Here is a 25,300-nt window from a genome sequence, read left to right on the forward strand (position 1 = left end):
TTGAAACTTAATAAGTTTCTTTGAGATTTACTAATATATAGTGCTTCATCAATAGCCAAATTTGTTCCTCCTGGTAGTAATAAATTGGCTCTTCCAGAACCTTTAATTAATTTTGTACTACCGGATATTGTATTAACATTGGCTTCTTTCATTACCAAATAAGAGAAATATCTCTTATCTCTTAAAATAGTGTGTGTTGTAGCACTATCCAGAAGACATATATCATCTTTATTAATCTTGAGTCCAACTGAAGACCGAAAATTTTTCATATTCTTCATAAAAAAAATCAAAAAGTACATTATAAGAAATACGAAAGACAAACAAAATATATATTAAGAAATACATTAGGAATGTAGAAACTAGCAACACATGATACATTAGAAAAATATACTTAAGAAAAATAAACTAGTTGCAAACATAACAAAATGATAACTTTTATTATAGCTTCATTCCCAGTAAGATGATTAGTTCTTCAGTCAATATCCTCAAAGAAGTCTCCAGCTTCTAAATGAATAATATTTGCTAGGCCTCCAAAATCATCATCTTTATATGCAAGATGTGCCTCAGAATCATATTTGTTTGAGGGACCTGCTTCATCATCATTATTTTGAAAGGTCAAGTGTGCCTCCACATTATTTTCTTTCTTTCTAAGGGAGGCTTGATAAAGTTTGACAAAATAATCTGGCGTACGACAAATGCGTGCCCAATGACCCTTCATACCACATCGGTGACACATACTAATTTTATCTTTTGAAGGATTAATTTGAGAACCCTTATTGTTCTTCTATTTACTTTCACCATAATGACGATAATTATTTCGTCCCCTACTACGTCCACGTCTACGACTATGTCCACGATCACGGTAATTATTTTATTTTCTTTCAGACTTATCATATGCTGCTACAGCATTCACTTCCGGGAATGGTGCTGACCCAGTGGGACGAGCTTTATGATTTTTCATTAATAGAGTATTATTCTGCTCTGCCACAAGTAGGCATGTGATTAACTCAGAATATTTCTTAAAACCCTTTTCACGGTATTGTTGTTGTAGCACCACATTTGAAGCGTGAAAAGTAAAAAATATTTTTTCTAATAAGTCCTCATCTGTGATAGTGTCTCCACATAATTTTAATAGAGAACTTACTTTAAAGATAGCCGAATTATACTCACTTACGGTTTTAAAGTCTTGCAACCTTAAATGTATCCATTCATACCGAGCTTTCGGTAATACCGTAAGTTTTAGGTGGTCATATCGATCCTTCAAATTAATCCATAACTCAAGTGGATCTTTTACAGTTAAATATTCAGTTTTTAACCCTTCATGTAGATGATGACGAAGGAAAATCATGACCTTCGTTTTATCCTGATTTGATACTTCATTTTCTTGTATAATAGTATTTCCAAGACCTTTAGCGTCAAGATGAATTTCAGTATCAAGGACCCATGATAAATAATTCTTCCCGGTAATGTCTAGTGCCACAAATTCAAGCTTTGACAAGTTTGACATATTGAAACTAATCATAAAAGTAAATGGGTTAGAACAAATAAAAATAATTTTCAATGAAAATATACTTGTAAAAATAAATCAGACAACTAATTAAGAAGTTGATCACTTCAAACATGTAGTATAAAAAGTAACATATAATATATATATGTCAAATAAACAAGAATAATGGAGTATATGAATAAACACAAAGAGATATATTTAGTATGGTAAAAGAAAAGCAATTTATTATAAACGTGGATTTGAGGAATAACCATATACGGTGATAAGAGTGAATGTATTCAAATATTACTTTTCACCAATTGTAAAGTAATTTAAACTAGTATGTACAATAATTACTTTGTCATCTTGGTTATCACTATTTTATTTTTGTAGAATGTCTTGAAGATAAGTTTTGCTCTACGCAAGTCCATACATATTTATTAAATTATTTTTTGTTAGTTTAACGCACTTAAGATCTATATCTTATATTTTCTTTAACAATAAGCAAGGTAAGAGAACTTCAGTAACATGATCAACTAAAATAAATGCTTAACAGTATATGAATTTGTTAATAAATAGCATATTGGTGCATATATATTACCATAAACTAAAAGAATATATAGTGATATACCTGAAGGAGAATCGAACACAACTAGGATCTGATTGTAAAAATGAAGGTGACAATCGTGCTGATAACATGTTATAAATATAACTCAAAATAACAATATCGAACAAGAAAAAACAAGCTAAGAGATATAGAGAGAAAGAGAAGAAGAGAGATTCTTATTTCTTCTTCAATTGTGTGTTTTTCCTATCTATTACAAGGCCTTTATATAGACATGAAAAGTGAATAAAAATATGTCATTGAATATGTCATTAAGCATAGAAATATGTCATTGAATATGTCATTAAGTATTTGAGAAGATCATGGAGGAAGAGTAGACATCCAACATAATTTGATTTCTCTTATAACAGAATACATATTTTGCATTTTTTGATTTGATGGTTGTGAGCATATAAGTTTTGACTATATTTGAATTTTTATCACCTTTCTACTGTGTAAATATTTTTGACAAATGATAATGATGATAAACTTTATTCCATTTAATTCTTGAAAATATATACACTTAGCTGATCAATTATTGTCTTTCCTTATATTCTCTAACCAAAAGAACTTCAATGAATTTAAATCACTATCCTCATTTTTCTCAAAAAACAACATACCATACATGAAATCAGCTAAAATAATTGTTCTACTACGAATCATGTCATGTCAGATTGCTATATATATCTTTCTGCTAGGGGAGAAGAAAAGGGGAGGAAAACGGCGTGAATGAAACAAAAGAAATGAACTTACATGTCATCACTTTGGCAGTTGAATATCTTATCCACTTGACTCCATTAATATCGACTCATATTATATACTTAAATAAATTCTTAAAAAAACGAAAGATTTGGTTATTTTTTCTTCTTCTCTGGTATGGAAAGGCTCAGGATAAGATAAAAGAGGGGGAATAATCTAAGACCAGATATTCCAACTCTACCGTCTCTTTGACTAGGAGCAATAAAGGCCGTGGTGCACACGGCCCAACATTGTAATTAAAATTGTGATGAAAATAAGAAAATTCTAATATTATACTATTTTAAGTGTTTTCATAGAACATATCGTGTAAAAAAATATTACTAACTTTTAATCAATGTTCTCAAACATCAAGGAAAACGTCGCAAAATATTTAGCTGCTTAGGTGTGCTTTGTCTATATTTGCTGATGAATAAGTACTATTTGAAATATTCGTGTCAATTTTCTCTAGATTGAACGCTACATATCATTTTGCGATTCAATAATTTTAGCTAAACTTTTAGATAAAGTTATTATATCTAAATTTCGAGTATGATATTAAAGATAGTTATAAATAATAAGTGAGTGTAAGATACAGTTCGAGGAGATATTATTTTTATATTAAAATTAATAACTTACATTAAGTCATTCATCAAATATTTTGAGTATGTTCAAAGTTGAAAGAAATCAATAATGACCCAATTCATCATTTTATTGCTAGGTAGTGAAACCATTTGGACATGATCATTCTAAAAAATCATTTGTGTAGCCCAGTTGCTTTAGTATCACAACTCTATCAAAAGCTTTGACAAATAACACTAATTAGGAACTAATAGATGACTATATTTTTAAGTTTGAGTATACAAAAGTTGATACGACAAAGTATAGAAGCATACTAAATTAAGAATGAATCATCTTTTTCCCTTTTTATTAATTTTGCTTGATGTTATAATTAAGAACTAATGAGTGAAGAGTAAAAACAATGGTAAAGTATTAATAAGTCTTTCAATGGTTACCACCAGGTTCTTAGCATTGCTTTTTCATTTCAAACAAAGTTTAAGGATCTTTCTATTCTTGTTTTTGTTTAAGCTTAGCTTCAAAAATACGGAGCAAACGTTTGGTTTCACGTGGAGTAAAATCTCTACATACAACACAATTGGGGCTAACAATTTTGGCCATAAAAATGGCTCAAATGTTTTCTTTATTTACTAAAATGTACGATATCAATTGAAGTAATAATATATAAAAGTAGGGGCAAAGATATTTTTTATAAAGCAAACATTCAGGGAAATACAACACAAATGGGGCTGACAATATGGGTGCCTAAGAAGTTTCAAATATTTACAAAACTTTGTGATGGCAATTAGAGTAATAATATACAAAAGGAGTGACAAATATATTTTAGGTAAAGCAGGCATGTTAGGCGAAGACCGCCCTGCTTCACCTAGTGCACTCGCACTTCTAATATAGTAGAATATGGAATAATTAATACACAGAGAAAGCTTCCCCATGAAATTATTGAAGGACGTGTTTTCACTTCTTTGCTTCTTTTTTTTTTCTCTTGTACAAAATTTTAACATTAACATTTTTTATTTAAAAATAAAATCTAACTAACAACAAAACACGATTCACACATAGGTGTTATTATTTGATATTCTAAACGACCTAATATGAATTGGAATTAATATCCTTGGTATTAAACGTTTAATAGGATAGTACTTTATAATTGTATAATTATTTTTCTAACCAAAAGCAATAAATTACAAATCAATAATCATGATATAATACTCATTGTGCGACGAGAATGCTAGGAGCATGAATTGGAGGTAATATGGGGTTCAACTTGTTTTAAGGGAATCACAAGGGAGCACGTTACGTAGGGAATCGCTAACGTACGCCTACCCTGATGACCAGCGAAAACGGCGCAACGACCCAGTTGCAGACGCAAATACGATAACGAATACAGGACATATGTTGGTTACACCGGAATCGGGGATTCCTCAAACCCTAGAACCAACTCAATTGGTCCAATGGATGCAAGGAATGTGAAGTGCCCCAACAATACTACAAGCTTCGGCGAGAGAGGATTTGATGAAAGAGCATGGGAATCCAAAACCAGTGGATATTGATGCGACTTCAGCAACACAGAAATTAACATTTTCAGCTGAATCGCATGAAGCGAAGGATACTTTAGCATTTGTGGTACGAGGGAATCGATCCCTACAACAAGGATCGAAACTCGAGTACTACCCACATGTTATGAAAGATGGAGTAAAGATGATTCGGCTCAATCAAATTGAAGTAGAAGAAGAGACCCGGAAGTGGAAATCAAGCTTAATTGGCTATGTACTCGCTGGCTCACCTTCCTTCAAGGAGATGCTGAAATTCGTTTATGATGTTTTGCACTTTGTGGATACTCCACAGGTGTATTTACATGATGACAAATACTTTATCTTTCGATTTCAATCTGATGAAGACAAATTGAAGGTATTAAAGTATGGACCGTACACGTTTAATAATAGACCTGTGATGCTGAAGCAGTGGGTACCCGATTTTGACATTAGTAAGGAGTCCAATCGTATTGTTCCTACATGGGTAATCCTTCCTGGGTTGCCGATACAATATTGGGTAACTAAGAATTTGGGCAGAATCGCGAGCTATCTAGGTAAACCAGTATGTACTGATAAGTTAACAACACAAGGAGATAGAATTTCCAATGCTAGAATTCTGGTGGATATGGATATATCACAACTACTTCCTAATTTTATACTGATCGAAGATGAAAATAAGGGTTGTAAGGAGCAGAGGTTAGAATATAAATGGAAGCCTTCTTATTGCCAAGTACTGGTAATTGCAAGAAGGAGCATGAGTCTGATGATAAACCTGAACTTGATAAGGGAGAAGAAAAGTATTGCAAAGGAAGAAGACAAAAGCAGAAAAAATAACAACCAACAGCACAATGGAAAGTAAAGACTAGCAATGATCCTAAGCAACTAGTACATGAAGCCCAATAGATTGAAGAAAGTCTAATTCATGTGGATAAAAATGATAGGGTGGATACTAGTGAGCAAGGCAGATTAGCTAAGGAGAAACTGAAAGTAATACCTCAAAGAAGTAAGCCTCAGAAGGGAGCTATGTCTGATACAGAAGTAGAAAAATTACTTAGACAGAACATGTTCAACTCTTTGAGAATACAAACGAAAGATACTACCAACGGAGTAGTAAAGAATGCTAGTACCTATGATAAGTTTCTCTTATGATAGTCCGCTCGTGGAATATCAGAGGGATAAATAAGCCCTTTAAGCAGAAGGAACTCAAGGCCTTTCTGCTTAAGAATAGAGTCTCTATAATAGGCTGCCTTGAGACAAAGGTAAAAGACAATAAGGTGACTAAAGTAAGGAGAACATTTGAAGGTGAATGAACTATATTTACAAACTATGTTGCAGCACCTAAGGGGAGAATCTGGGTGTTTTGGAAAGCTCATATGGTGTCTATATAAGTAACCATGGCCAACTACCAGATGGTTCACTCATGTAAATGATAGAGGATCTAATTTTTCTTGTGAGTTGACTTTTGTCTATGACTACAACACCAACTCAGCTAGGAAGGACATATGGGAGCAGTAGAGATGTCCCAGTACCAACATAACTGAACCGTGGCTGATGATGGGAGATTTCAACACAATGCTGTCAGTTAATGATATATTGAAAGGGAACCCAGTCCACCAAGCAGAAGTAATGGATTTTCAAAACTGTGTCATAGATGTGGGATTGAGACAATTGAATAGAAAGGGATGCCAATGGTCATGTTGTAACAAAAGAGAGGCAACATCGAGAATATATAATAACATTGATTGGGCTTTTGGGAACCCTCAATGGTTTATGCTAAATAACAACATTAAAGCCTTTTATGACTTTTCTGGAGTGTCAGACCATTCACCAATCATCCTAAATACTAATAGAGCTAAGCATAGATTGCCTAAACCATTCACATTGATACATGTGGTAATGCAACAACAAGCTTTCAAGGAGGATGTACAACTGTGATGACCCAAAAAAGGTCATCTTATATTTTAGAACTCGAATCTGCACTCTTAAGCCTTAATATTTTTATTTTTTATCCTTCTCAATTTGCGTGCGCAGTCCGGACAGGTTTCCGGAAAGCTTTTATGTTAAAAATTGATGAAAATAAGAATTTATACCTTAAAAGTTAATTTTAGTTAACTTCGATCAACGGTTTTGGTAAACAGGTCCGGATCCATGTTTTGACTGTCCCGGTAGGTCCATATCGAATTATGAGATGTGGGCGTATGCCCGAAATCGAATTCAGAGGTCCCTAGCTCAAGTTTTGAATTTTTGATGAAAATTAAAATATTTGGAAATTATTTATTTTTAAGAATTGATTGATGTTTGGCATTATTAGTACCGGGTTCGTATTTTAGTTTCGGAGCCCGGTACAAGTTCATTATGATATTTAAGACTTGTCTGTGAAATTTGGTGAGAAACAGAGTTGATTTGACGTGATTCGGACTTCCAGTTGAGAAGATATGAACTTTAAAGTGTTCTTGAGAATTTTATTTGATTTGGCGCTCAATTTAGAGTTCTAGGTGTTATTTTGACGATTTGATTGTGCGAGCAGGTCCGTATGATATTTTTAGACTTGTGTGCATGTTTGGTTTGGAGCCTCGAGGGCTCGGGTGAGTTTCGAATAGGCCATGCGATGTTTTGGACTTTGGAAAAATTTAGTTTTTTTTTGCAAAGTTTGGGTTCTGGCATGTCCTTCTTCGCGTTCGCGAAGGTCCTCTCGCGAATGCGAAGAGTAAACTGATGAGGCAGGGATTTTTTCTTTGCGAATGCGAAGGCTTGGTCAGGAACGCGAAGCGATTGGGGCGTTACCCTTCGCTAACGCGTAGTGTTAGGCACTGGGAGGGGGAGTCAACATTTTCTTCATCGCGAACGCGAATACTGTCTCGCGAGCGCAAAGACCAGGGAAGGGTAGCCTACGCGAACGCGAGCACTGTATCGCGAACGCAAAGACTTGGCAGCCTATACTCTTCGTGAACGCGACAGTGCTCTCGCGAACGCGATGAACACTGTCGCCCAACACTTTTAACAGAATCCAAACACAGGATATAGCCAAAAATTCATTTTTCTCAAAAACCAAATAGTGTGAGGCAATTTTTCAAGAGTCATTTCTTCCCCAAAGTGTTGGTAAGTGATTCTAAACCATTTTCTTTCAATTACCCATTATATTTCTTGAAGTTTCAACCTAAAATCTAGAGTTTTCATGGTAGAATTAGGGGTTAGGTAGAAACTAGGGATTTTGGAAATCCATATGAGCGGCGTATATGTGAGGTGACGAGTACTTATGCGCCGCCAATTTATATGTTTTCCATGTTTCTCCGTTTTTTCTTATATTGTCTCTTTCTTATGCAAAATTGCTATGTGTTATACTAGTGTTGTTCAATTAATTGTTCTTATAATGTTTACGGATTTTCTGGTAATAATTGAGTTTTTATTTCAAAGTTGAGATTGATATTATGGAACCAAATGTTGAATTAAGGTTGGTACTGGTTATTCTATCTCCCTATTATTGTTTATGCATTGCATTATAATAAGGAAGAGTGTTAATGCACGAAAGGTGATGTCGTTCCATATTATGAGTGTTAATGCACGAAGGGTGATGCCGTGCCATATTGTGAGTGTTAATGCACGAAGGGTGATGCCGTGCCATATTGTGAGTGTTAATGCACGAAGGGTGATGACGTGCCATATTGTGAGTGTTAATGTACAAAAGGGTTATGCCATGCCATATTGTGAGTGTTAATGCACGAAGGGTGATGTCGTGCCATGATATGCGAGTTAATGCACGAAGGGTGATGCCGTGCCATTTCTATTAATTTTATAGTGAGATTGAGAGTAAAAGCACGAAGGGTGATGCCGTGCATTTTTCCTTACTGTATTCATTATTTATGTTGATTCATGTTATATTGACTGCTTTGGTGATCATTCTGTTGTAGTTCCTTATCTTGTATTCCCTTCAATATGTTCCCCTCCCGACAATTCCTGTTTAGTTCTTCATTTATGTTATTTATATATACACTATTAAATTGTACATGTTGATTTGTAGGTGCCTTGCCTTAGCCTCGTCACTACTTCGTCGAGGTTAGGCTGGACACTTACCAGTACATGGGGTCGGTTGTACTGATGCTGCACTCTGCACTTTCTGTGTAGATTTTGATACCAGCTCAGGTTGATCGAAGTTTTGTTATTATTCCACTATCCGGAGACTCAAGGTAGATCTTTCGGCACTCACAGACCTTGAAGTCCCCGTCTATCTTTTATGCCCTACTGTTTTCTTTCATTCAGACAATTGTATTTCTTTCAGACTATTACTTGTAATAAATTCTAGAATGCTTGTGAATTGTGACTCCAGATCCGGGTGGTAGTAATTAATACAATTTTATGATATTCCGCACTTATTATATATCATCTTAGTTAATTATTGTTAATTACTGAATGAAAATAAGGAGTTGGTTTAATGATTCTCTAACGTTGGCTTGCCTAGCAAGTAAAATATTAGGCACCATCACGGTCCCATCGGTGAAAAATTTTGGGTCGTGACAATATCATTAACATACAGTAATAAGAATATAATTGTGCTCCCACTAACCTTTTTGTACACACAAGGTTAGATAATTCTCCTCTTTGGAAAGAAATCTGAATCTAATGAGAGATGAATTAAAATGAGTACAAGAAGATCTGAGTAGAGACATGTTCAACAATCAACTGATCACTAAGGAAAATGAGCTCTTAATACAGATAGAGAAATGGGAAGGAGTACATGAACAAGTGTTAAGACAGAAGACTCGAGCCACTTGGGTTCAAGCTGGGGACACTAACTCAAAATTCTTCCATGATCAAATGAAAGCCAGGCAAGCTAGAAACAGAATGGCTTCTATATGTAATGACCAAGGGGTAAGACTCACTGAACCTAAGCTTGTTGAATGATAGTTTGTGCATTTCTCTCAAGCTCTATTGGTGAAGTGTGCAGATGAACTACCATGTTTGGATGTCAACATTGTGAAACTTGGACCATGCCTGATCAAAGAATAACAGCATGGGGTGCTTCAGCAGGTCAAAAAATAAGAAGTTTATTAGATAATCAAAGAGCTTCCCAATGACAAAGCCCCTGGCATCGATGGCTACCCAGCTAAAGTTTTTAAACAACACTAGGATACTGTAGAAACAGAGGTTACAAAGGCATTTCTTGAGTTCTTCACAAATGGACAAATGTTAAAAAGTGTGAACTGTACAACTGTTACTTTGGTGCCAAAAGTAACAAGCCCTACTTATGTTAAAGAGTATCGACCTATAGCATGTTGCACCACTCTATACAAAGTGATAGCCAAGATCCTAACAGTGAGACTAAAAATAGTGGTGGGTTATATAGTAGGGCCTACACAATCTGCATTCATTGAATGGAGAAATATATTAGACAATGTCATACTTGCCCATGAATTAGTCAAAGGATACACACAAAAAAGTGTGTCATCAAGATGTCTGATAAAGGTGGATATAAGAAAAGCATATGATTAAGTGGAATGGCCATTCCTAAAGATGGTGCTGTTAGAGTATGGAATCCCTACAAAGTTTGTCCATTTGATAATGGTGTGTGTCACGACTGTTAGCTACTCTTTGTTGCTTAATGGAGGTATGGCACTTAAATTTCAGGCAAAAAGAGGATTGAGATAGGGGGATCCAATGTCACCCTATTTGTTTGTGTTGGTAATGGAATATCTCAATTGGAGTTTGAAGACCCTTGAATACATCCCAGAGTTCAATTACCATCCAAGGTGTGCCAGGATGAAGATCTCTCATATATGTTTTGCAGACGACTTGATCATGTGTTGCAGGGCAGACATAATTTCAATACAACTGCTACTTCAGGCATTTCATCATTTCTCTGTTGTATCTGGACTACAAGCGAACATGGAAAAAAAATCATTCTATGTGGATGGAGTAACAAAAGAATTCAAGGCCTCAATTCTTTCAGAAATGCATTTTACACTGGGGGACTTCCCTTTCAAATATCTGGGGGTGCCACTGTCAATAAAAAAAACTATCCACTCATTAATGTATGCCCCTTGTAGAGAGAATCATTGCAAGAATCAAGTGTTGGACCAACAAATTTCTATCATATAATGGCTGATTACAATTGATCAAGAGTGTCCTATTTGAAATGCAAATATATTGGGCACAAGTTTTCGTGCTACCAAAGAAGATACTACACATGGTTATCACTGCGTGTAGAACATTCTTATGGACGAGAAGTAATGAACCATAAAAAAAAAGCCTTAATATCATGGGAAATACTGTGTATGCCAGGCTCAACTGGAGGTTTGGGTATTATTGACTTCTACTTGTGGAACAAGGCTGCTTTGTACAAGCTTCTGTGGGCTATCAATCCAAGAAGGACATCTTATGGGTAAAATAGATTCACAACTTCTATATAAAGAGGAGAAATTTCATCACAATGCCAACTCCAAAACAAGCTTGCTGGCTTATTCGAAAGGTATTTGATACAAGAAAGTGGTTTCGTTCTGTGAATACTTCTGAAAATTTCAATGAGTACTGCAAACATGGGAAATTCAGCATTAAGCAGGAGTACGTAGCTGCAATGCCACAATTCCAGAAGACCCCATGGAAGAGACTAGTGTTGGGAGCTGACATTATACCAAGACATCAATTCACATTGTGGTTAACTCTCCACCAAAGACTTGCAACAATTGATCGATTGAAAACATGGAAGATAGATGTGCCAAATGCTTGTGTACTATTTACTGGTCAAAAGGAAGAAACTCTAAATTATTTTTTTTTCGAATGCGAATAATATAAATTGTCTCGTTTCATTTCAAAATAAATGCTTTGTGATTATACTTGGAGTAAAGTTCCTAATGTTATTGCAGGTATTGCCTTTTCTATCATGACAGATTATATTAGTAGTATCGGAATAATACTTCTAATTTGTACTCCAAAGATTTTTTAATAAAATAGGAGAGAGTTGATAACAAAAAACTAGAAGAAAATTTAAATTATGCTAATAACTTTATAAAAATAGAGGAAAACTTCAAGAAGCTTTATACGTTTGATCCAAAAAATCAGAAATGTTGAATTCCACATGCCATTTTTATATTCCTTAACTTTACTTTGTTTGAATATTCTCAAATTTTAATCATTTTAACTACCTTTTCTTATGAAAATCATTCTTTCTGTACTTGACTGTAGGATTTTCTAAATGACTACCCATTTTTCTTTTGATACATTTAACTACTTTGTCTGTAGGATTGGGATTGCTCTGCTTGTGCCTTCCACACAAATCCATTCTCTTTTACATTATTTGTCAGCCCTTTTCTGTAACAGTTCTCTAATACGGGACAAGTGCACAAATAGCCGCTTTTTGTGCCCCTATATAAGACATGGCGAAAGTTTATAAATTTTTGTAAGTTTAGCCACTTCAAATGAACCTCATACCCTAAGATCTCGGTTGGTGATACTGCAAATCGTTGTACTAAATCAAACTATTTAACTGTAGTGGTGAGCACCCTCCACTTCCAATCAAGAGGTTGTGAGTTCGAGTCACCCCAAGAGCAATGTGGGGAGTTCTTGAAGGGAGTGAGTCGGGTGTCTATCGGAAACAACCTCTCTACCCCAGGGTAGGAATAAGGTCTGCTTATACACTACCCTTTCCAGACCACACTAGTGAGATTATAATGGGTTTTTGTTATTATACACTGTTATTATACACTAACTGATCAATTGTTGTCTTTCCTTATGTTCTCTAACCAAAAGAACTTTAATGAATGTAAATCACTATCCTCAGTTTTTTTCTAAAAACAACATATTATACATGAAATCTGCTAAAATAATTGTTCTAGTACGAACCATGTCGGAATGCTTAGATCTTTATGCTAGGGAGAAGAAAAGGGAGGAAAACGGCGTGAATGAAACAAATGAAATTGAATTACATGTAACATGTCATCACTTTTGGCAGTTGAATATCTTATCCACTTGACTACATTATATCGACTCATAATTATATGAGTAGTTATTATTAAATTCTTAGGAAAAATGAAAGATTTTGCTTATTTCTTCTTCTTCTCTGGTATGGAAAGGTTCGGGAGAAGATAAAAGAGAGGGAACAATCTAAGATAACTTATATACGAAGTTAGCTAAAATAATTGGTTTACTTCGACTTCATATTTTGTTAAAGATATTACTTCCACTGTTGCATGATTTTATGTGAATACGTTTGATCGGATACAAAGTGCTACAAAATCATATTATTAAAAATAAAATAAAAAGTTTAAAATTAAATTACTTTTAAAAAGATGTGTGTCGTAGGGATTTGGAATTTAAAGAGGATGATTGGGTATTCTTGAGGTTTCCCCCATGAAGGGTATAATGCAGTTTGGTAAGAAAGGGAAGTTGAGACCGAGTATGTCGGACCGTACAAAATCATTCAGAGGATTGGTCGGGTAGCTTACAAGCTTGAACTACCTCCAGAGATGTCTTTAATGCACCTGATGTTTCGTGTCTCCATGTTGAAGAAGGTGGTTAGAGACCCGTCACTTATTGTTACAGTTGAGACTATTGAGGTTAATGAGGAATTGACTTATGAAGAAATTCCAATTGCCATTCTTGATAGGCAAGTCCGTGAGCTGAGAAATAAAGAAATTGCCTCCGTGAAAGTGTTATGGCGAAACCAACAGGTTGAAGAGGCCACCTGGGAGGCCGAGGAAGAAATGAAGAAGAAGTACCCTTATTTGTTTGAATAGTTATGTATTTATGAAGTTGTGTTATATGAAAATTCTAAGAGTTTACCTTCTATGAATTATGTTTCACTTGTATAGTTGATGCTAAGGGTGTTCCTTTTTGGTAATATACTGCTTATGAGGCCACGGTTGGCATTGTTTTCATGTTATGTTGCATCGTTGGATTATGTATATGTTGTTAGGTTTGGTTTCTGGGATTATCAGATAGGTGGACATGCCCAATTACAAGGGAGACTCTAGCGAAATATTTGGAAATTTAGGGAGTCAGTCAAAAATTTAGAACTGTTGGTGTGAAGTAATAGCTGAGTCACATTTGATGCTAATGGTGAAATTTGACCCTCATTCGAGGATGAATGATCTTAAGCGGGGGAGGATGTAAGGCCCCGTAACATTTTACCTAAAACCCAGGATTTTATTTTGCAGACCATGGCGTTTCTGCGGTCCGCTATGCGACCGTAGAACCACTTTGTGTGCTGCAGATCAGCCGCAGAGTGAATCAAAACTTGAGCTAATTTTGAGGACCATTATGCAGTCCATTATGTGGCTGCATAACCATTCCGCGGTCCGCACAACCCATCATAGATCCAGCATGAGAAAACTTCGGAAGGAGGTTCTGCGGTCCATTACGCGACCGCAGAACTGATTGGCGGACCGTAGATCCATCACAGACCTGTCCAGCCCGACCCAATTTTTGGAACCCTTTCTGCGGTCCCCTTTGTGGGATGTATACCTATTTCACGGTCCAGTCTGCGACCGAAGACCCGACTTCGTAGAGTTTATGTTTTGAAAAATTTCACTCGATCCCATTTTTATAAAAACAACTTGGGGTTTATTTTGCTGGTTCTAACTAACATTTTAGAGAGAAAAAAGTGGTCTAGAGTGAGAGGGATTTTCCTAAGCTAATTGTTCATCAATCTTTGCTCAAGACATGGAGAATTCACAAGGAAAACTCACAAGATCTTCATCAAAGAGGTAAGGTTCCATACCCTAGTCTTCAATTTCGAGTTTGGGGTAGAAGATGGGTAATAGGGAGTGTGATTCTTAGGCATGGTGGTGTTATCTATGCATGCATGTACTAACAGAGTTGTGGAAAGGTTGTTGAGCTCAAAAGGGTATATATTGGATTGTGGGATGAAGGAATCCACCATATAAGGACCTTGAAAAAATAATACACACCTAGTGCTTGATAAAATGCTTAAGTGAGCTGAACCTATGAATATCTTCCTAATTGTGGCTCAATTTTATCATGTCTCTAAATAGATCAAAGTTGCTAGGATTTTCGAAACTGTGTAGTAATTTAAGGAGAGCTCAAAGCGAGGTATGTTGGCTAAACTCCTCTTGTAGAATCGAATTCATGATATCCTTGTAAGTTATAATTATGATTGGCTCAAGATCTTATATCTCATGTTCCGAGTTATTCATTATAAATTTGACTATTCTGAATAAACTCTGTGTCTAAAGATATATGTTCAAAATGTTTTCCGAATGCTCTTATCATATTGTGTTATTCTTCGATATTGTATTCGAATGTGACCACATGTCAAAGTATTATGCATTCAATTATGTCTAAATTACTAGTTATTATGCCAAATTGTGGAAGAAAGTATCATATGTGACCACATATCTTACCCCAACATTAAAAAGATGGAGATACTAGTTTCAATGGTCCGTCGATTCAAAAAATAATTTCTAAATATAAAAATAATTATTCTTTCCAAAATGAATTAAAATGAAAATAGTGTCATGTAAATAGTTGATATGTGTTCTAATCGATTTGCTAAAGTTAGTTATTTGACGTAGAAGATGTACTAGGAGTAAATTTTATGGGTGGTCTTCAACGTTGTATTATTACACAAAAGTCATTTTTTTTCCTTTTTGTTACGCAAAAATCATTCAACTTTTGTGTTCATTACTTAAAAGTCACTTTTCTTTCTTTTGTTACACAAAAATCCTTTTACTTTGCTCTATTTATTACAAAAGTCACATTGGCCAGATTTTATAATACTTTTACTTGAAAAATCTATTATGCCCTTGACATTATAAATCCTCTCATTTATGTAATACCTCCTATATTATATACTATATAATATATTTTTACCTAGGTATTTTAAGTATAATTAAAATAACTTCAATTATTTATTTATTATTCTTATAATATATTCATACATTTAATTTTTTCATGGCACTCAATTTGTTTAATCATATTTAAACATGAACATATTTTAAATATAAAAACGATAAAAAATATTTTTTGTTTATCTGAAATAATAACAAAAAAATTGTTTAATAAATGAGAGTTTTTATAGTCAATAATATTTTTTAAAAACAATTCAGAGATATTTGTGTTTAATATTAAAAAATTTAAAGCTTTATCTATTAATATTATTTATTTGAAAGTATTAATTTGATGTGTCATTGTGCTAAATGTGAATATTTTATTTATTGGATTAATGAGTATGGCTTTGCTGATAAATTAGTGAGCTTTAATTTTATAATTTTTATTAAAAATATTTCATTAAGCATGGTTAAGAACATGGACTTGATATTTGTTCACGATAATATTGCTGACAAATTTAATAATTCTACTTATATATCTTGAAAATTAATGTTAAGAAAAAAAATAAATGTATGAATATATTACAAGAATAATAAATAAAATAATATCAAACTAATTTAATTATACGTAAAATATCTGAGTAAAAGTATATTATATAGCATATAATATAGAAGGTATTACATAAATGAGAGTATTTATAATACCAAGGGCATAATAGACTTTTCAGATGAAAGATTTATAAAATCTGGTCAAAGTGATTATTGTGATAACTAGAGCATAGTAAAATAATTTTTGTATAACAAAAGAAAGAAAAATGACTTTTGGGTAATAAACATAAATTTGAATAATTTTTACGTAACAAAAGAAATAAGAGTAATTTTTGGGTAATGAACACAAAGTTAAATGATCACCCATGAAATTTACTCGTGTACCGGCAATTCTGACCAAAATTTGTAAGCATTTCTAATCAAAATAACAACTTCTATCTGTTTGGGCGGCTTTGCCCTTTCCCTTAATTTTCGTCTTCTAGCTATAGTTGTCATGCTCCTTGTTCCTATGAGATCAAAGTTAACAAATTGCTAGGTTCAAGGGTAATTAAGACAAGTTATAGTTTATGCATAATAAAGATAAATTATACTATTTTGGTTCATAACGTAGTAAATGTTTTAATTATATACATCTGTGTAATTAAGCGAAGATTATCTAGTTAAGTTTTTAGTTTCTTCTAGATCTATAACTGGCACAGTTCAAAAAAAAAAAGAGCTCCTACTTTCTTGTACACATGGATATGACATGGCAGGTAATTGAGAAGGAAGAATGAAGGTAGTGGCCGATCTCACTACCAACCTCTTAAACACCATCAATGAGGTCTCTAACACAGAAGGCGAAGACATAACGCCTAACACCTCTCCCCGACGAAGTGGGTCTCCCCTCCCTCACAGCAGTATCACAACATCCTGTGGTAAAGGAACTTCCACGTCCACAACGGAAGAGGCGCCACCAGCGGTGAAGAAGCTACTCGAGGCATGGCTGACAAATACGCTGATCGGCATCCTCGACAAGCCCACTCAAGAGGCAGTAACGGCGAGGTAGACGAGCAGACATTGCCCTGGTTCTGCTTTGGCAAGCAACGGTGGCGATGATAGGTAGGCTTTTAACTCCTTCAGGCCTTGAACGCATTCGAATGTCCATAGGAGGTTGTTGTCCTTCTTGAGCACGCCGAAAAACTTGTGACATATATCAGATGATCGTGATATGAATCTCGACAAGGCGACGATGCGGCCGGTCAGCTTCTGAACCTATTTTTTGCTGGTTAAGTGTTCTGGTATTCCCTCAATGGCTTTGATTTAGTCGGTATTGACCTCGATGCCTCTTTGTGATACTAGGAAGCCCAGGAAATTTCCTAAAGTTACACCGAGCGCACACTTTGTAAGGTTCAGTTTCATCATATATCTCCTGAATATGTCGAAGGCCTCTTTCAGGTAGTCGATGTGATCTTCCTTCCTTTTGGACTTGACCAACATGTCATCTATGTAGACTTCCATCGTCTTGCTGAGTTTTTCTTTGAACATTTTGGTCACCAACCTTTGGTATGTCGCCCCCGCGTTTTTCAGTCCGAAGGGCATCACCATGTAGCAGTACGTTCCTTGGTGGGTGATGAAGGTGGTCTTCTCCTGGCCCTCCTCTTCCATAGGGATCTGATTGTAGCCCGAGTAGGCATCTAAGAAGCTCAGCAATGCATGCCCGTCTATTGCGTCAATAAGCTGGTCAATGTGAGGTAGCGGGAATGAATCTTTGGGGCATGCTTTGTTTAAGTCCGTAAAATCTACACATATCCGCCACTTTCCATTCTTATATTTTACCATGACTACATTGGAGACCCACTTGGGATATTTTGATTCCTTGATGGAGCCATTTTCTAACACTTTTTTGACCTCCTCGCAGACTGCATCATTTATTGCGGAATTGAACTTTCGCCTAACCTGACTTACCGGGGGATGGAACGGGTCGATGTTCAACTTGTGTGTAGCGACCTCCTTCGTGATACCTGGCATGTCTGCATGGGAAAAAGCAAACAAGTCCGCGTTAGCAGTTAAGAATTGACGAAATTTACTTGGTTCTTGAAGCTTACGGCCAACGTAGGCTTTCTTATTGTGGTCGTTATCATCAAGTTGGATGGGGTCGAGGTCTTCTACGGTTGATCCCGTAGCGTCTATTGTTTTGGGATTTCTGATGACGTCCGCTTTTTCATCACAGCTTGACCTCGACCATGTTAATTGCTATGTATCCTCTGCTCTGCCCTTCATTTGTTGGGTATATGTACAATCTTTGGCGATGCGATAGCATTATCGAGATGTGCGTTGTTCTCCTCGTATGATGAATAATCCCCACGGGGTTGGAAATTTGATAACTTAGTACAGGATGGAGGGGATAGCCTTCATGGCGTGTATCCAAGGTCGACCTATTACGGTGTTGTATGTCGTATCCTGGTCCATGATGTGGAATGTGGTTTCCAGAGTGGTGCCGCCGGCCAGGATGGGGAGTGTGATTTCCCCGGATGTTCGTTCAACTACATTGTTAAAACCTATTAGCGTGATGCAGCGCGACACTATCTTATCCTCGAGTTTTATTTGTGCAAGTACTCGAGGATGGACAATTCACGTGCCGCTCCGATCGTCCACCATAATGCGTCTTACATGTGTATCTAATATTCGTAAAGTGATAACAAGGGCATCATAGTGAGGGAAGACCAAACCGTGGGTATATGACTTATCGAAGATGATACTTTCTTCGAGTTCGTCGTACCGTTCATGAGTGATTTACCGTTTTGAGCTTGTGGATTGTGGCGAACTTTACTTTGTTGATCGAAACATCGTCGCCGCCCCCGATGATCATTTGAATTGTGGGAATCGGTGAGGGTGGTTTCAGCGGTCCCGGGTGTTGTTCACATCCTCAGGCAAAGTTGATCCTCCCTCGGTGGCTCAACAACTCTTTGAGGTGTCCTTGATGAAGCATGTTTACGACCTTCTGTCTCAGGGCATCGCAGTCCTCAGTTTTGTGACCTTGCTCTTGGTGGAACTCGCAAAGGGCGTTTGATTTTCTAGTGCTTAGATCTGACCTCATCTTTTGTGGCCACTTTACTTTTGGTCCAAGCTTCTCCAATGCGTAGACTATTTCTGAGGGTGACACACAAATATTGTGAGTGGATAGTAAAGGGAGCATACCTCTCTCGTTCCGGTGAGTCCTTATCCTTGGCCTAGATAGGACCTCGTGGCGGGAGGGGGCATAATGGCGCTTCTGACATATGGTTGATGCCTTTCTCGGTTGGATCGTGGAGCTGCAAGATCTCTCGTGGAATCATTTCTTCGCTCCTTCCTGGTTTCGGCTTGTACCGAGGTCAATCTATGGGTTGGCCCATTTAGGTCGTCTTCGTCAGCACGGACCTCGACACAGTAGGCATTATGTATTTCATCCAAAGTGGTTGGAGGATATTTCATAAGCCTGTTCATGGTCGCCCTTGAGCCATTCCTATTCAGCCCGTTCTGGAAAGCTGCTACGGTCATTCCTTCTGATACATTCGGTAAGGTCATCCTTACTATGTTGAATCGAGCGAGGAAGTCCCTCAATACCTCTCTGAGTGATTGTTTGATGGCAAATATATCATTCACTCTTGCCTCCGCCTTTTTAGCCCCAGCATGGGCCGTTATGAACTTGTCGGCCATCTCTTTGAATGTTTCAATAGAGCGTGCGGGCAGCTGTGAATACCAAGTTAATGCTCCTCCGGTAAGGGTCTCGCCGAACTTTTTCAACAAGATGGAGGAGACTTGTTCTTTGGCGAGATCATTTCCCTTTACCGCAGTGACATCGTGAGTTACATGATCTTCGGGGTCGGTCATACCGTCATAAATTTTCAAATAAGGCGGCATCTTGAACGTCTTGGGTATGGCATGCGGGGCAGCTTCATCACTGTAGGGTTGCTCAATGAACCTACCAGCGTCTCTTTTGGCAAGAGTTTTGGGGCACCCGGTATTTTGTCGACTCTTTCTTAGTGTTCTCTCATTTGATCCCGAAGCATTTTGTTTTCATTTTCCATTTCTTCCATTTTCCTCAGAATGGTCGTGAGGGTGTCGTTACCTGCATTATTAATATTGTGAGTGATACATGTTACTGGAGGGGGAGGGTCGTGATGCTTGGCCGTTGTTGGTGCAATACAAGTCCTTGCATTTCGGTGAGTGCAGTCCTGGTCCGAGAAAATAATGGTACACAATCTCCCATCTATTAAATTAGCAAAACCCTAGTCGACGCTGAGATGAGGTATCCCCACCTCGAAAAACTAGACTTGGAATTGGTCATAGTTTCACGAAAGCTTAAACCCTACTTCCAATGCCATCCAATCTCGGTAGTCACAACTTTCCCCTTGAGAAGTATCTTGCATAAGCCCGAGCTATCGGGAATATTAGCTAAGTGGGCCATAGAATTGAGCGAGCATGATATCACATATCAACCGGGACGGCGATAAAATCACAAGTCTTTGCCGACTTTGTCGCCGACTTCAGTGCAAAAATAATGCCCGAAGTCGAAAAAGAAGTCGCACACGCTTCTCCGCGAACACAAGATCTATGGATTTTGTACACCAACGGTGCTTCCAATGCGTTAGGGGCCGGACTGGGACTTGTATTCGAAGTTCTGACAGATGAAGTGGTTCGCGAGTCCATAAGATTCCCGGACATGACTAACAACGAGGCCGAGTATGAGGCCGTGATTGTAGGGTTAAGGCTAGCACTCAAGTACGGGGCGAGGCGGGTCATCCTACCCTGCGACTCTCAACTCATCGCCAACCAAGTCACAGAGACTTTCCAGATCAAAGAGAAAAGGTTACAAAAATATTAGGCCGAGATCTGCAAACTACTGCCCGAGTTCGACGAGTGCCAGCTCGACCAAATCCCTCGAGCACAAAATATTGAAGTAGACGTCCTCGGCAAATTAGCGCCAGCAACTAAAAGCATAACCAGAGAAGGAAACGTGGTCACCCTCCTCCACTCATCGATATATCAAATCAAGGTAAGGACTATAAATATAAGCTGGGACTGGCGCAACCGTATTGTTACATACTTGCAGGACGGCGTACTCCCAAATGTTAAAAAGGAAGCCAAGTAGCTCCGAATGCAAGCAGCCAGATAAATCATCATTCACAACGACCTATACAAAAAGGACATATGGCGCCCCTAGCAAAATTCTTAGGCCCGAATCAGACGCGGCGCATCCTAGAAGAAGTCCACGAAGGCCACTGCAGAGCTCACTCATGCAATCGATCTCTGATCAGATGTCTCATACTGGCACGTTACTACTAGCCTACCATGAAAAAACAGGCCGCAGACTTCGTGAAAAAATGCGAACAATGCCAAAAATACGTCCCAATGATCCATCAAGCGGGAGAGCATCTCCACTCGGTCACCTCCCCTTGGCCTTTAATTAAATGGATAATGGACATCGTCGGCCCCCTCCCTACGTACGATTTCGTTTGGTTTTAACTGACTATTTTTCTAAATGGGTAGAAACAGGAGCATTCGCTCAAATACGCGAACAGGAAGTGATCGCCTTCATATGGAAAAACATTGTATGCCGCTTCGGCCTCCCCAAAGAGATCAATTGCGACAACGGACCCCAATTTACTGGAAAAAAGGTCGCCAAAATTTTCGAGAAGTGGCATATCAAAAGAATACTCTCCCCACCATATCACCCCGCGGGCAACGGAAAAGCGGAATCCTCCAATAAATCAATACTGAACATCATGAAAGAAAAATCTTGAGAACGCCAAGGGATTATGGCCGGAGCTATTACCAAAAATATTTTGGGCCTATCGCACTATGCCAAAGACAAGTACATAAGAGACACCCTACTCTTTAGTCTATGGGACTAATGCGGTAATACCAGTCGAAGTCAGAGAGCCCGGTTTGCGATACTCCTGTGAGAACGGGCCGAGGAACGATGAAAGTAGAAGGCAAAAGCTCGACAAAGCTGAAGAACGAAGATATATGGCCTACATAAGGATGGTCGCCCAAAAACAGTAGGCAAAATGCTATTATAACAAAAAAGCCAAGATCAGACCACTCAAAGTCGGGGACTACGTGCTCAAGGCCAAAACACAAGCAAGTAAAGACCGCGGGAAGGCAAACTAGGGACGAATTGGGACGACCCATACAAAATCATGGCAACAACAAATAAAGGGTCATTTCAACTAGAAATAATGGAAGGAAAACTACTGCCAAACAACTGGAACGTCACCCACCTCAAGTATTTAACTTTTAAGAAAAAGTGTCCTCCAAGTCGCACTCTTTTTTCCTCACTTGAGTTTTATCATAATTGGGTTTTCTCGAGGATGTTTTTAACGAGGCGACAAGGGGGACCCTTCCAAGTCGAAATGCAAAGAGACAGAGACAGCAGACAGTTAGTTCATTGCCCAACCTCTCAACACGTCTCCAGGTCACCAGGGACTAGATAGACTGGGACTTGAATGCCATCCCTAAAAACATGTAAATTTCTCCAAGTATGAGCAAAACACAAATGTATGAAGTCCGCTCATGTTCTCGCCAGAACAATATCGCCTCAATATCTACCCGGCCCCCGGCCATAATTAAGTAAATCACATTTGACCTCGTTCGAATTAACTTACATTCGACCTCATTCGAATTAACTCGCATTCGATCTCGTTCGAATTAACTTACATTCAACCTCATTCGAATTACATTTGACATCGCTGAACTATCTCGCATTCAACCTCGTTTGAATTAAATTACATTCGAACTCGCTCGAATTATCTCGCATTCAACCTCGTTCGAAATACATTCGACCTTGTTCGAATTAAATTACATTCTACCTCGTTAGAATTAAATTACATTCGACCTCGTTTGAATTAAATTACACTCGACCTCGTTCGAATGACATTCGACCTCGATCGAATTATCTTGCATTCGATCTCGTTCGAATTACATTCGACCTCATTCGAATGGCATTCAACCTCACTCTAGTTATTTCTCGTTCGACCTCGTTTGAATTGAATTACATTAGATCTCGTTCGAATTACATTCGAACTCGCTCGATTATCTCGCATTCGACCTCGTTCGAATTAAATTACATTCGACCTCTTTTGAATGACATTCGACCTCGCTCGGATTATCTCGCATTCGATCTCGTTCGAATTACATTTGAACTCTCTCGAATTATCTCACATTCGATCTCGTTTGAATTACATTCGAACTCGCTAGAATTATCTTGCATTCGATCTCGTTCAAATTACATTCGACCTCGCTCGAATTATCTCGCATTCGATCTCATTCGAATTACATTCGACCTCGCTCGAATTAAATTACATTTGACCTCATTCAAATTAAATTACATTTGACCTCGTTCGAATTGACTCACATTCGACCTCGCTCGAACCAACTCAATACATGTTACGTTCGACCTCATTCGAATTTACACCTGCTAATCCACGACCATGGCCAAAAGTAAATTTTCAGATTAAAATGACATTTCTTACTTCAAATATATTCTTTACAAAGTATAAAACACATGCAAGCAAAAGTATGTACAAGAATTACAAGCAAAAGAAAGAAAAACAACTACGCGTTACCTAACTCAACAACACCATCTTAATCTGTTTCTCCACCTTCACCGTCGGGATAGTCATCGTCGTACCAGGCATCCTGCTCAATCCCTTCCACGTCTTCCTCAGAAGTACCAGCTTGTGGTGTGGCGGGGTCATAGCCACAAGCAAACTGAGCTTCACATGCCTTAGCACATACATTCACGAAGTCGGCTTCCGAAACATCCCTCGTCCCCATCAGATCCCTGAATATGTCCAACTGGGCCTTAGCGTGAATCCATTCATCATACAGATCTCGAGGAACATCAAGAAAAGCAGTATAGGAGGAGGACGGCTATGCCAATAATTGTGCCTTCTCGGCCTCGAGGGAAACAACTTGATCACTAAGGTCTGCGGTCTCTTTTTCTAACTCCCCAATCCGCTCTTCTATGAGCCTAGTCGTCTCCATTGCGCAATCTCGTTCAGAATGAATAACACAAATTGCGTCCTCTAAGGCTGCATTTCTACGCGCAGCTGATAACTAGGCCGACTCTGCCTTCTCCAAATCCGCTACCTTCTTGGCGACCTTGCCACTAAAAACGACCGCTCAAAGTTGACACTCCTCCAGCTCGGCACACAGCGAAATTACTTGGGCCTGAAGGTCGGCGCACTAGGCCTCAACCACCCTACTCACCGCGAGTTCCTCTACTTTATCCTTCAACGCCCTCTCGAGCGCACTACATTTTCCGATGACCTTCACCAATTCGTCATCCTTCTCCTTTAGCTCGCTTCGGAGGGCCCGAAAGTTACCACTACCACTAAGTAGCCGGTATATCTCACGGCGCTTATCACGATATTCACGATATTTCCACTCCATATTTTGGAATATAGCCTTACGCCTTTCCTCTTCGCGGGAAATTTCAATCTCCAAGATCACGATCTAAAAATAAATTCAGAGCGGGTAAGAATAAAGTCCAAATCAACATAAAAACGAATAAGGAAACATAATACCAAACATACCCTAAGAGTAAGGCAGACTTTCCTCTTTGACAAAGTGGAGTCCTTCAGCTTCTCGAGGGTCTTACCCTCCACATCGGAACATAGTGGACCAACAGAAAGGACCACATCCTATGTATCAACTAACAGGTCCCGACCCAAAGGGATCGCAATGGTCCGCGTGCTCCCTTCCAACCTCACCTCAAGCTGTGTAAGTCCTTCCCCCATCATCCTAACTTCGTCGGCGTCCATATCGAAGCTCATCTCATAATCATTTTCGGCAACACTTTTTCCCTTGTTGTCAACCCGAGAGGAAGGCTGCTTGGCGCCGACGACCCTTCAAAACCCATTCCGGCCTCAAGGATAAACGTACATCCCTCGGCCCCTGACTGCGGCGGGATCAAGGACGGCTGCTCGGCATCAACTCTGAGATCTATGGTCGCCGTCTCTCTGATGCTGAAGCAATCCATAATCGAACTTCCTACACGGACACTTCCTTTGCC

General features: G+C 38.0%; 1 protein-coding gene and 1 long non-coding RNA gene across 2 annotated transcripts; one reads left to right on the forward strand and one right to left on the reverse strand.

The window, feature by feature from the left end:
* Window positions 1-248: 248 nt before the first annotated feature.
* LOC142169504 (uncharacterized) lies at window positions 249-3,050 on the reverse strand. The gene is made up of 2 exons (XR_012699463.1): window positions 2,118-3,050; window positions 249-588 (listed from the first exon to the last, which is right to left on the reverse strand). It is a non-coding gene; the product is annotated as an uncharacterized LOC142169504 (long non-coding RNA).
* A 1,866-nt stretch (window positions 3,051-4,916) lies between these two features.
* On the forward strand, window positions 4,917-5,795 carry LOC107816056 (uncharacterized). Its single transcript, XM_016641730.1, has one exon. It carries the CDS (start codon window positions 4,917-4,919, stop codon window positions 5,793-5,795), a length of 879 nt encoding a protein of 292 aa, XP_016497216.1.
* Window positions 5,796-25,300: the final 19,505 nt, after the last annotated feature.

The sequence above is a fragment of the Nicotiana tabacum genome, chromosome 15, assembly GCF_000715075.1.
Source record: "Nicotiana tabacum cultivar K326 chromosome 15, ASM71507v2, whole genome shotgun sequence".
NCBI lineage: Eukaryota > Viridiplantae > Streptophyta > Magnoliopsida > Solanales > Solanaceae > Nicotiana > Nicotiana tabacum.